The 13839-nt window shown below is 45.9% G+C and overlaps 1 protein-coding gene across 1 annotated transcript in view; it reads left to right on the top strand.

Moving 5' to 3' along the window:
* The first annotated feature begins 1754 nt into the window (after positions 1-1754).
* LOC138300186 (deleted in malignant brain tumors 1 protein-like) overlaps positions 1755-13839 on the top strand; it is a 160535-nt gene continuing 148450 nt past the window's right edge. Inside the window, exons 1-3 of the mRNA XM_069239177.1 lie at positions 1755-1779; positions 2315-2344; positions 5698-5745. Coding sequence (XP_069095278.1) covers positions 1767-1779; positions 2315-2344; positions 5698-5745 — 91 coding nt within the window. The 5' untranslated portion in view covers positions 1755-1766. The remainder of the gene's footprint in view (positions 1780-2314; positions 2345-5697; positions 5746-13839) is intronic.

Here is a 13839-nt window from a genome sequence, read left to right as displayed (position 1 = left end):
GTAGCAAAAGCGTCTCCCACCCTTATAGCCTCCTCAGGGAAATGCCAGATGCCTGGTATGAACAGACCAGCCTTGGTTCTGGCAACCTTTCAGGATTCAGATTAGCAATCAGAGTCAGTTAATTGACTCTTTTGGACCACAAATCGCCGTAGAGATTGGTATGCTAGACTGAGGTCTAGTTGAGGCTGTCTATGGCAAGGAAAATGCTCAGCCAGTCTAAGTACTCTTAAAATTTCTCAAAAAATCTAGGTGACAACTCAGGAAGTATGGGTGTCAATTATTGGTCCCTGAGCACATTCTTAAGATCATATGAGGGTGTCTCAGGACTCACATGGGGTACAAGAGGGTAATTGAAGAGTAATTTCTGGTTGACTGTAGCCTAACCTGGGGTCTCAACAGCTTGTCTGAAGATCTTTAAGGGCTCAGCTATTCCTCCTATGTTATAAAAACTTCTAAAACATTCTAGAACCTCCCTTTTGTGGATTGCTTATTGTTCCTCTTCTCAAGATCCATTCCTCCATAATAGTGATCAGCAAGTTACATATGTAGAAGAAATCCACACATGACTGACACATGAGACCATGGGATCTGGCAACACTACATTCACAAAGCTTTGTCCTGTCACTGATGTCTTTTTAGATTAAAGTGTAAAATTTTCAGAGGAGTCTGAGAATGGTGAAGACTGTCAATGTCAATACAGAGCTGGAAAGTTATCACAAATTAACTGCCGTTTATTGCCGCTGTATCTTGTTAGATTTGGAAGCTGTTTAATAGATTTAATGTAAAAGTAGATGGCTGAGAACTGATCGAAATCTGATGATCATGTTCATGAGGGATTTCTTTTTTATTTGATTGGAGAAGCCTATAAATGACATTCATCTCTATTTTTCTGATTCTGACTCAGATTTTGCTGCCTTTTCTGATTACAGGTCACTCAGCAACTACAATGCAACCAGATGGTAATTATGAGTCCATGTTCTTATGTTTGTGCTTATGTGCGGTGTACATTAGTGAGTAGACTGTGAGTTTAGAAAAGAATAAATATCTGTAAAATGTAATTTGAGATGAACTGAAGTGTTAAAACAATGCATGCGTAATGAGTGTTGGTGAGAGGAGAATCACTATAGACCAGGTCGACATAGAGCAGTAGCGTGGATATTGCACTGCAAAGAAAGGAGATAACCGGAGAAACCAAACTGTATCCAGTCACTGATGTCTTTTTATATTAAAATGCAAAGGTTTCAGAGGAGTCCGAGAAGGGTGAAGATGGAAGAATTCACTACTGGGTTGAAAATGTATCACAAACAAACTTCTGGTTACTACCGCTAAACCTTGTTGGAGATAGCAACTGTTTTATTTGATTTAATGTGAAAATAGATGATTAAGACCTGGTCCAAAATCTAATGATCATTTTCATTATGGACTCAAAGCAGCTATAAATGACATTCAGTTTTGATTTTCTGATTATGATTTTACTGCATTTTCTGATTACAGGTCGCTCAACCACTGCAACATCAGCAGTTGATAATTATGAGTCCGTTTTCTTGTGAATGTCCACAAAAACCATATATCTATGAAGGGCAATTTAAGATTAACAGAAACGATAATACAATGTGTGCATTATAAGTGACTATGTTTTTTTGGATAGGCTTTTGTCAGAAATGCTCTGATCAGAGCCAGAAAAAATGATTAATCCAGATACTTAGGACGTCATTTTGACTCAGATTTTGCTGCCTTTTCTGATTACAGGTCACTCAGCAACTACAATGCCCCCAAATGGTAAATTTTGAGTCCATGTTCTTATGTATGTGCTTCAGTGCGGTGTACATTAGTGAGTAAACTGCGAGTTCACAAAAGAGTAAATATCTATGATGTGTAATATAAGATTAACTGAAGTGATAATACAATGCATGCGTAATGAGTGTTAGTGAGAGGAGAATCACTATAGACCAGGTCGACATACAGCAGTAGCGTGGATATTGCACTGCAGAGAAAGGAGATAACCCGAGAAACCAAACTGTATCCTGTCACTGATGTCTTTTTATATTAAAATGCAATGGTTTTAGAGGAGTCCGAGAAGGTTGAAGATGGAAAAAAGTCCCTACAGGGAAGAAAATGTATCACAAACAAACTGCTGGTTACTACCGGTAAACCTTGTTGGAGATGGCAACTGTTTTATTTGATTTAATGTGAAAAATAGATGATTGAGACCTGTTCCAAAATCTAATGATAATTTTAATTATGGATTGAAAGCATCTATAAATGACATTCAGTTTTGTTTTTCTGGTGATTTTGCTGCATTTTCTGTTTACAGGTCTCTCAACTACTCCAACATCAGCTTTTGGTAATTATGAGTCCATTTTCTTATGCATGTGCTTGTGTGCGGTGTAAATTAGCGAGTACACTCCCAGTCCACAAAAAACATATATCTATAAAGGGCAATTTAAGATTAATATAAACGATAACAACGTAATGCTAGAACACAATAATAAAATAAGGACACTCCGATTAATGGCAAAACAGTCATCCTGAAGTTTAGGCAAGATGTAGGAAAGTACCATCTTGCCTGGCATGTTACCCCCATTTTCACTGTATGTATGTTTGTTTTTGCCTATGTGTCACTGGGATCCTGCTTGTCAGGACACCAGTGCTCATAATGTAGGCCCTGTATGTGTTCCCTGTGTGGTGCCTAACTGTATCACTGAGGCTCTGCTAACCAGAACCTCAGTGTTTATGCTCTCTCTGCTTTTAAAATTGTCACTGCAGGCTAGTGACTAATTTTACCAATTCTCATTGGCACACTAGAACACCCTTATAATTCCCTCGTATATGGTACCTAGGTACCCAGGGTATTGGGGTTCCAGGAGATCCCTATGGGCTGCAGCATTTCTTTTGACGCCCATAGGGAGCTCAGACAATTCTTACAAAGGACTGCCACTGCAGCCTGAGTGAAATAGCATCCACGTTAGTTCACAGCCATTTTACACTGCACTTAAGTAACTTATAAGTCACCTATAGGTCTAACCCTCAATTGGTGAAGGTTAGGTGCAAAGTTACTTAGTGTATGGGCACCCTGGCACTAGCCAAGGTGCCACCACATTATTCAGGGCAAATTCCCCGGACTTTGTGAGTGCAGGGACACCATTACACATGTGCACTATATATAGGTCAATACCTATATGTAGCTTCACCATGGTAACTCCAAACATGGCCATGTAACATGTCTAGGATCATGATATTGTCACACCAATACCATTCTGGTATTGGGGGGCCAATTCCATGCATCTCCGGGTCTCCAGCACAGAGCCCGGGTGCTGCCAAGCTAGCTTTCTGGGGTCTCCACGCAGCTACTGCTGCTGCCAACCCCTCAGACAGGTTTCTGCCCCCTGGGGCCTGGGCAGCCTGGTTCCAGGAAGAAAGAACGAAGAATTTCCTCTGAGGGAGGGTATTACACCCTCTCCCTTTGGAAATAGGTGTAAAGGGCTGGGTAGGAGTAACATCCCCAAGCCTCTGGAAATGCTTTGATGGGCACAGATGGTGCCCTCTCTGCATAAGCCAGTCTACACCGGTTCAGGAATCCCCCAGCCCTGCTCTGGCATGAAACTGGACAAAGGAAAGGGGAGTGACCACTCCCCTGACGAGCACCTCCCAGAGGAGGTGCCCAGAGCTCCTCCAGTGTGTCCCAGACCTCTACCATCTTGGATGCAGAGGTGTGAGGGCACAATGGACAGCTCTGAGTGGCCAGTGCCAGAAGGTGATGTCAGAGACCCCTCCTGATAGGTGTTTACCTTTCTCAGTAGCCAAACCTCCTCTGTGGGCCATTTAGGGTCTCTCCTGTGGGCGGTTCCGCAGATAACAAATGCAAGAGCTCACCAGAGTTCCTCTGTACTTCCCTCTTTGACTTCTGCCAAGGATCGACCGCTGACTGCTCCAGGACGCCTGCATAACCGCAATAGAGTAGCAAGAAGACTACCAGCAACATTGTAGCGCCTCATCCTGCTGGCTTTCTCAACTGTTTCCTGGTAGTGCATGCTCTGAAGGCTGTCTGCCTTCACCATGCACTGGAAGCCAAGAATTAATCTCCAGTGGGTCGATGGAGTCTTCCCCCCTGCTAACGCAGGCACCAAACTTCTGCATCACCGGTCCTCTGGGTCCCCTCTCATCCTGATGAGTGTGGTCCCTGGAACACAGGAGCTGGGTGCAAGTGTCTCCCACAGTCCAGTGGCCCTTCTGTCCAAATTTGGTGGAGGTAAGTCCTTGCCTCCCCACGACAGACAGTAATCTTGTGTACTGCATGAACTGCAGCTGCTCGGGCTTCTGTGCACTTTTGCAAGACTTCCTTCATGCACAGCCTAGCCCAGGTCCCCAGCGCTCTGTCCTGCATTGCCCAACTCGTTGAGTTGGACTCCGACTCCGTGGAACCCTCTTTTGTTGTGCTGAGTCGACCGTCGTGCTCAAATCTTCTAAATGCCTGTTCAGGTGCTTCTGCGGGTGCTGCCTGCTTCTGCATGGGCTCGTCATGTTGCTGAGCAACCCCTCTGTCTCCTCCTCCAAGGAGCGACCTCCTGGTCCTTCCTGGGCCCCAGGGGCACCCAAAATCCTCTACCGTGACTCTTGCAGCTAGCAAGGCTTGTTTTGCGGTCTTTCTGCATGGGAACAACTCTGCATCCTCCAGCACACCGTGGGACATCTTCTGACCAAAGGAGAAGTTCCTGGCACCTTCCGTTGTGGCAGAATCTTTGGCTTCTTCCACCCGGAGGCAGCCCATTTGCACCTTCATCCAGAGTTTAGTGGGCTCCTTCCCTCCTGGAAACTCGGGTGACTCTTGGACTTGGTACCCTTCATTTACAGGTCCTCAGGTCCAGGAATCTGTCTTCAGTGTTTTGGAGTCAGTTGTTGTCTTTGCAGAATCCCCTATCTCAACTTTGCTGTTTTTCTGGGGTAGTAGGGTAACTTTACTCCTACTTTTCAGGGTCTTGGGGTGGGGTATCTTGGACACCCTTGGTGTTTTCTAACACTCCCAGTGACCCTCTACACACTACACTAGGTCTGGGTCCATTTGTGGTTTGCATTCCACTTTTGGAGTATATGATTTGTGTTGCCCCTAAGCCTATTTCTCCCTATTGCATTCTATTTTGATTCTACATTGTTTGCACTACTTTTGTAACTGTTACTTGCCTGTTTTTGGTTTGTGTGCATATATTTTGTGTATATTACTTACCTCCTAAGGGAGTATATCCTCTGAGATACTTTTGACATATTGTCACTAAAATAAAGTACCTTTATTTTTTAGTAACTCTGAGTATTGTGTTTTCTTATGATATAGTGCTATATGACATAAGTGATATAGTAGGAGATTTGCATGTCTCCTAGTTCAGCCTAAGCTGCTCTGCTATAGCTACCTCTATCAGCCTAAGCTGCTAGAGCTTAGCCTAAGCTGCCTAAGCTACTAGAACACCTCTATTCTACTAATAAGGGATAACTGGACCTGGCACAAGGTGTAGGTACCACAAGGTACCCACTATAAGCCAGGCCAGCCTCCTACACAGGAGAGCAGCACTTTGTAGACAAACCTATAATGAACATTTCAAGAAAAAGAGGGTTAATTGTCCAATTATTGGTAACCTTTTTATCCAAAGTATAAATATAATAACTGAAAGTGTTTATTTTTCTCTATTTCATATTTCCCACTAACAGCCACTACATGGAATGTATCACCTATACCTCAAATAACTCCCACAACCGGTAAAACACAAATTATTATTGTTTCAATCTGTTTTCCTTGTCATGGAGAAAAATGCCTGATTGGTGAATATACAATGGAAGTCAAATCTAAATGTAAATAAAGGAATCAAAAGAGCACATACATAAAAAAAAAAGTAGCTGAGCATGTTGACTTCATATAGTCTACTAAGGAATTGCAAAGAAAAAATACTCAATAATGAAATGCACCAGCCTTTGGTGAGCCTACTTTCACACTCCTCATCTAAAAAATTATTCTGTGGCCCACTTTCTTCAAACTGTTACTTTCTTCTCTTTAGGGACACCAACAACTACCAAAGGATCTAGTGACTTTAGAGAAGGGGACAAGGCCATTACAACTAAACAGAGTGTGCCATTGCAATATCACTAATCTTGATCCATAGCCGCTACACTCCCACATCACCTATGAGTGGATAGCTTCAGTGGCAGATCCTCCTCAATGGTGGAGGTGAATCGCCCCACTGGCTCAGAGCCAGCAGATGAAACATAAAACAATATTTTATTGTAATTTTATTTCTCAGCTGCTGGCTAAGCCAGCGTGTGCAAGGAGGGGTGTAGCTGGGCCATGGGAGTGGAGAGGAGGAGTGGAGTGGAGTACCTGGAGTGCACTTAAAAGTGTGCATGTCACACAGACATGCACACTTAGGTTTCTCCCCCCCAGTTGTGTTGCACAGCGGGTTAGAGAATTAGCACAGGGTCCCATACACTGTCTGATTGAAAGACCAAGCCGCTCAGACCAATCCTGGCACTACTCTAATGCTAGGTATAGCATTAGGGCAGTGGCAAGATTGCATGGGAAATGCATGCTGGTGTCCCAGGGACTTCTGGGACATCATCAGGAGCATGAGAGAAGAATAGAGTGGTGGCCGGCAGTGTCAACGGCAGAACAGGTACTTTTTTTAAAATTATTTCCCTAATCGCCCACCCCACTTGAGATCTGCGGCAGCTGCCAATGCGATAGGTGTGCTTCCCTACTGTGTCACTTTAGGATACTGTGAGGATTACATCTACACTACTGCATAGTTATTCGGTTCCATGTTGCTGGTAAGTTAAGTTAGGGTGATTGATTGTAATGTCCAAACAAGGGTGCTGCACTCTCCATAAGAACACACAATTAAAAAAAATCCAGCTCTGTCCAGATATATAGATAAATAAATACAATTCAATTAACAATATAAACTGCCACCTACACTCGTTCATGAGGGTACTACCGTTCTTGTCTTTCTGACTCTTATCCTCCTGACAGGACAATACAGACAGGTAATTATAGTAGGTAGAAGCTAAGGCGTAGGGATTGGAAATGGAAATGGACAGAAAATTGCTAATTATAGTCCGTTTAATGCATTTATTTATGCAAAAGAACTAAAGTGGACAGCAGGCCCATTATGAAGAGGTGGGGCAGAGGGGTCATTGACCCACTTTCTTGTGAACGCCCGCTCTCATGCTGCATGTTCTTTTTATAGGTTTTTAGGTTTCATCTATGGACCTCTATTAGCCTTTCTGTTGTTAAGAGACCTATTGTATACAGCACTGATAGTTAGAAAAGGCTTTGGTTAACAAAATTCCTTGTCAATCTTGTGGGCTTGCTTCTTATTTGATGGCGTTACTTCCTTACTTTTGTTGACTTTTCCCTGGAGCATAGTTTCTTTACTATATTTCTGACTAGTGGACTTTTATCATTCCACTGCTAATATGCAGGAAATACCTTTATTTTTTTCAGCATTGGAAATACACGTATTTTCTTGTTCTATGCCAATATGTTCTGCTTAACCATCACCAGAACTTCCAGCTTATTGTAATTTTGCAATTGTTACTATTTGTCCGGCAGCGGTCTACTGGTGTGGCGCTGCTGGTGTTAGCAGCGCCACCTTACCGCCATCCGTCAGCATGGATTTCCACCCTTTTGTGACGGAAATCCAGCTGTAGTCATATTATGGCGGGCGGATGGTAGCCGCAGCGACGGTATTTTGGCGACCGTTGCCGCGACGTTAAGCTGTTAAGATCGCCAATGTTATAATGAGGGCCAAATTCCTTTGTATATATTTTGTAGTTACAGGTCAGCATGCTATTGGTCTATCTAAACTACACATCTTCATGCCATTGTTTTACCTTGAGTAACATTACCAACATAACTTGAATGAATGTTTTTAAAAACTTCCTCCTAAAACTATTCTCAAACATTCAACTAACTATTTTGAGTAGGCTTTCTATAAACCAATTCCTAAACCATCCTGTACATTCCCTCATTGCCAATCTCGGCATACCTTCACAAGCTTCATCTTTGCTCAATCATTAGACTAAGGCCCATATTTATACTCTTTTTGCACCACATTTGCATCATTTTTTGACACAAAAGCGGTGCAAACTTACAAAATAGTATCGTAATTTGTAATTTTGAGCTGCTTTTCCATCAAAAAAATGAGGCACATGCCATGCAAAAGAAGTATAAATATGAGCCCAAGAGTCTGGTGGCTAATTTCTGCAAGAGAGGGATTTTCAAATTCTGTAAGTATGTAAATAAAGCCTATCTATCAGGGTGTTGATATTCACTGTACAAACTTCTATAAAAGTGTACAAACATTTTTTCCATTTGCTATTTTAAATAATTGTGTTAGTAAGAGGATGTTTGTGTCCAATGTAACATTACCAGCTGGTCTGCAATGCAAGTAATGTGTTTACCTTGTTATTTACCTCATGCATATTTTGTTTGTAGGTGCATCTGTTGAGGATTTCTGATAACTTTCTGACAGATATCTATTTCTAGTAGTTAAACCAATAGATCTTAAATCAAAATTAAAACATTAGGGCTCTGGTGACACTATCTTACCTTGAGACCCGTGATGAATGCATGCAATAAGGATACTTTGGAGGAACGTTGTGGAAATATTACTCACTTATTAAAAGGGAATATCTCATTAACCAGAAAATAGGTTTCAGTGTGACACCTAATGTTTTAACGAAAATGTCCCTATTAAAGAGAGTTATCTACAGCCCACAAAATTACCATCTAAGGCTGTCTGCATGCATATGATCTCTCCCCAGGCTAATTTCAAAGAAATGAGATGAGACTCCACCCACTAAATATCTCATGGGGCAGTAAATCTAGTTAAGCTATCTTTGTCCTTTTCCCTCCAATGATTTATGTAGGCCTTGGCAACTTTACTGTTGGTCCTTACCATCAGATGGTACATCTTTAGCTGGAGAGAAAAGGACCTGAGAGATTGAAAAGTGGCACTTCAGTTACTTCAGTTGGATGAATTCTTTGCTTCTTCCCAAGTTTAGTGACCCTGAGTAGAAAGATCCTTAAGAATATTGGCCCTCATTACAACCCTGGCGGTCGGTGTTAAAGCGGCGGTAATACCGCCAACAGGCTGGCGGTAAAAAAAATGGGATCACGACCACGGCGGAAACCGCCAACATAGACAGCCACTCTAACACTCCAACCCCCACGGCAGTAGCAACAAACACCGCTGCGGTCACCGCCAACAGACAAGCGGAAGACAATGTACCACCCACCCCATTACAACCCGCCAATCTGCCAGCTTTTCCGGGGTGGCACCAATGCCATCAAAAGCACACCGGAAACAGTACACAGAAGGGAAACCACTCACCCCTCAACACTCAACGAAGAACCAGGACGCCATGGTGCCCGAGTTACAGGCCCATGCTTGTCTACCTCCTCATCCACCAGGAATATCAAAAGCGGCGGCGACGATCACGGTGAGTACTGCACTTAGCACACAGGGGAGGGGGGGAAGAAAAAGAGAGTGACACACAGGTAACACCCCTAATCCCACCCTCACCTACAACACCATACACACAAACACATGCATCAACATTACATTTACACCCCATAACCCCCTGGAAGAACCAGGGAAAAAAGGAATAGAGTCCAATCAGTGATATATTAGATATAGGCAGATATACGTAACGAAAATAAAAACAGTATTTACAAAAATATACATTATCTACGGAAGGCCGTACATTGTCCTTTGCAAATTTCTGTGGGCCACTGGGCCAAAATTCATGAGCCAAGCCACACTTGACTCCTGCCTCAATACGAAGAGAACACTGCAGGGGCATCAGGTCTTAAACACACAGTCACCTCAGGGAGATGGGGAAGGGGGGCACCTCAGCCAGAAGATGGAATAAAGCCACTGTTCCTGGAAGGGGCTACATGCCAACAGTGATGTCCTGGGGAGGGCAAAGCCGCAGTCTCTCAAGTGGGTGCTTTGCCCACTGCTTGGTCTTGGGGATTGCAAAGCCACAGTCTCTCAAGTGGGTGGTTTGCCCACTGCTTGGTCCTGGGGAGTGCAAAGCCAGCCACAGTCTCTCAAGTGGGTGGTTTGCCCACTGCTTGGTCCTGGGGAGTGCAAAGCCACAGCCTCTCAAGTGATTGCCTTCCTCCACTGGCTCTGGAGAGGGCCTTGTGCCCAGTGTGCTTTATCCTGCCAAGGAAAGGGTGAGTGGATGCATATCTCCACTGGTTCTGGAGGGGGCCTTGTGCCCAGTGTACTTCACCCTGTCAAGGAAAGGGTGAGTGGATTCATATCTCCAGTGGTTTTGGAGAGGGCCTTGTGCCCAGTGTGCTTCATCCTGCCAAGGAAAGGGTGAGTGGATGCATATCTCCACTGGTTCTGGAGAGGGCCTTGTGCCCAGTGTGCTTTATCCTGCCAAGGAAAGGGTGAGTGGATGCACATCTCCACTGGTTTTGGAAAGGGCTTTGTGGCCAGTGATGCAGCACTTGGCGTATGGCAGTTCACATTCCTTCACCTGGGTGTCTGAGGCATGAGATTTGCAGGGACCAGGTAGCATGAAAGTCCATGGAGGAAGGGCCAGACTCCATCCTGCAGCGACTGAGGCTGCAAACTGGTGGTAGTGCCGGTGCTGGCGGGGGTGCTGCCAGTGGTAGTGGGAGGCTCCAGGCCGTCTCCTGCAGCCTCAGACGGCTGCCCACTGGGGCTGCTGCTGCTGGTGGTGGTCCTACTGTCAGAGGTTCAGGTGGCGGTGCTTGCGATGGTGCTTGCAGCGGGGATGCTGGCGGTGCTGGCCTTGGTGCAGGTGCCGGTGCTGCCAGTGGTGGAGGGAGACACCAGCCCTTCTCCTGCAGCCTCAGGCGGCTGGCCACTGGGGATGCTGCTGCTGACAGTAGTGGTGGCAGGTGGTGGTGCAGGTGACGGTGCATGGGGCGGGGATGCTGGCAGTGCTGCCCACGGTGCAGGTGGCGGGGCTGTCGGCTCTGATGGTAGCCACCAGACCCTCACCTGCAGCCTCCAATGACTAAAGTGCCTTGCCTTGGCTTTCCTGCCCCTTCCTCACCTTGGCAGTTGCTGTTGGGACCTTGGCTCTGCCAGCTGGAGTTTTGGAGGAGGCTTTGCTGGGTGGGTCATGCTCCTTGCCCTTGCTGCGTGCTGTCCCCTTCTTCACTTTGGCAGGTGGTGGAATGGTTTAGTCCTTTGCAGGGGTCGGTGGCACACTAGCTGGCCTGACGGGTGCCCTCTTTTACCCTCTGGGAGTTGTAGGTACCACAGCGGACGCCGGTTAGGTGGCTGAGGTGCTGGCCTGGGTTCTGGACACCCTGGTCCGAGGGGAAGGACGGTGGGGTGGAGGGGTAGGGAACAGGTCAATGTTTGCCAGGAAAATTGTTTTAGACACACTGGGGTGGGAAGATGGAGAGGGTTTGGGAGTGGAGAAAGAGGGAGTGGTAGTAGGAGGTGTCTGTCTGCTGAGTTTGGGTGAAGGTGCATGGGCTGGATGCTGTTGTGAGGTGGATGGCTGTTGGGTGGATGGGTTCTTGCGTTTGTGTACTTTAGGAGGAGGGGTCACAGACACACTGGGAGAGGACACAGGGGTCGTGTGAATGGTTGTGGGGGTGGTGAATGCTCGTGAGGGGTGTGTTGTGATGGGCGTGCTGGTGGATGAAGATGTAGTGCATGCAGGTGTGAGTAGAGACGCTACTGGGAGGGAGATGGATGAAGACGAGGAGGGGGACACAGTAGAGGCAGTAGATGTTGGTTTGTTTGCATGGGTATGGTGCTTGTGTGGGTGCCTCTGAGATGAAGTGTGTTGCTTATGTTTGCCAGAGCCACTTTTGTGTGGTGATTAGGGTGAATGCTGGTCCGAAGGTATGCTTGGGATAGGCTGGGTTTGAGGGGATTGGGTCTGGGTAGAGGAAGTTGGAGGGGGAGGCTAGACACAGGGACAAGGGCTGCCATAAGTGTGGAGGCCAGAGCCTGAAATGCTCTCTGTTGGGTTGCCATGCCATAGTGAATGCCCTCCAGGTATGCATTTGTTTTGTTTCAAATGCCTCTCGACACTCTGGGTGGCATTCAGTATGGTTGACCAAAAGTGAAGGATCTCAGGAGGTCAATAGACTCCTCACTGAGGGCAGCAGGGCTGACTGGGGCAGGGCCTGAGGTGCCTAGGGCGAAGGAGATGCCCACTGTAGGAGGCTGGCCTGGCTTACAGTGGGTACCTGATGGTACTTACACCTTGTGCCAGGTCCAGTTATCCCTTATTAGTAGATTAGTACTGTTCTAGCAGCTTAGGCTGATAGAGGTAGCTATAGCAGAACAGCTTAGGCTGGACTAGGAGACATGCAAAGCTCCTACTATACCACTTATATCATATAGCACTATATCATAAGAATCACAATACTGAGTTACTCAAAATAAAGGTACTTTATTTTAGTGACAATGTGTCAGAAATATCTGAGAGGATATACTCCCTTAGAAGGTAAGTAAAATACATAAAATATACACACAAACCAAAATCAGGTAAGTAAACAGTTAGAAAAGTAGTGCAAATACTGTAGAATGCAGTAGGATGCAATAGGCCTGGGGAAACACAAAGAAAGTGGAATGGGAACCACCTAGTGTAGTGTGTAGGGGGTTGCTGAGAGTGTAAGAAAATACTAAGGATGTCCAAGATACCCCACCCAAGGACCCTGAAAATTAAGAGTAAAGTGACCCTACTTCCCCAGAAACACACTAAAGTAGTTGTGATAGGAGATTCTGCAAAGACCACAACTGACTGCAAAGCACTGAAGATGGATTCCTGAACCTGAGGACCTCTAAGAGAAGAGGAGCAAGTCCAAAAGTCACAAAGGGTGCAACATGGCTGCCTCCGGGTGGAAGAAACTGAAGATTCTGCAACAATGAAAGATGCCAGAAACTTCTCCTTCGCACAGAATATGTCCCACGAAATGCTGGAGGATGCAGAGTTGTTTCCTTGCAGAAAGACCACAAAAAAGCCTTACTAGCTGCAAAGATTGCAGTTGAAGAAAATGGGTGCTGCCTGGGCCCAGGAAGAACCAGGAGATCGCCACTTGGAAGAGGAGACAGAGTGGGCCCTCAGCAATACAGAGAGCCCATGCAGAAGAAGGCAGCACCCACAAAAGTACTTGAACACAGGTTCAAGAAAACTGAGCATGGGAGTCATCTCAACACTACAAAGGAAGGTCCCACGTAGCCGGTGGTCAACTCAGTGAGTTGAGCAATGCAGGACAGAGTGCTGGGAACCTGTGCTATGCTGTACACAAAGGATTCTTTGCAAGAGTGCACAGAAGCCCTAGCAGCTGCAGTTCACGCATTACACAGGATTACTGTCTGGCGAGGGGAGGCAAGGACTTACCTCCTCCAAATTTGGACAGATGGACCACTGGACTGTCGGGGTCACTTGGATTCAGCTCTTGTGTTCCAGGGATCATGCTCAATACGATGAGAGGGGACCCAGAGGACCGGTGAAGCAGAAGTTTGGTGCCTGCTTTAGCAGGGGGAAGATTCCGTCGACCCACAGGAGATTTCTTCTTGGCTTCCAGTGCAGGGTGAATGCAGACAGCCCCCAGAGCATGCACCACCAGGAAACAGTTGAGAAAGCCGGCAGGCGCTACAATGTGGCTGGTAGTCTTCTTACTACTTTGTTGCAATTTTGCAGGCATCCTGGAGCAGTCAGCGGTCGATCCTTGGCAGAAGTCGAAGAGGGAGTTGCAGAGGAACTCTGGTGAGTTCTTGCATTCATTATCTGAAGAGAGTCCACAGGAGAGACCCTAAATAGCCCTCAGAGAAGGATTGGCCA

The sequence above is a fragment of the Pleurodeles waltl genome, chromosome 6 (genome assembly GCF_031143425.1).
Source record: "Pleurodeles waltl isolate 20211129_DDA chromosome 6, aPleWal1.hap1.20221129, whole genome shotgun sequence".
NCBI lineage: Eukaryota > Metazoa > Chordata > Amphibia > Caudata > Salamandridae > Pleurodeles > Pleurodeles waltl.
Note: the sequence above shows the minus strand (reverse complement) of the source record. Positions and strands in the feature narration are given on the sequence as shown.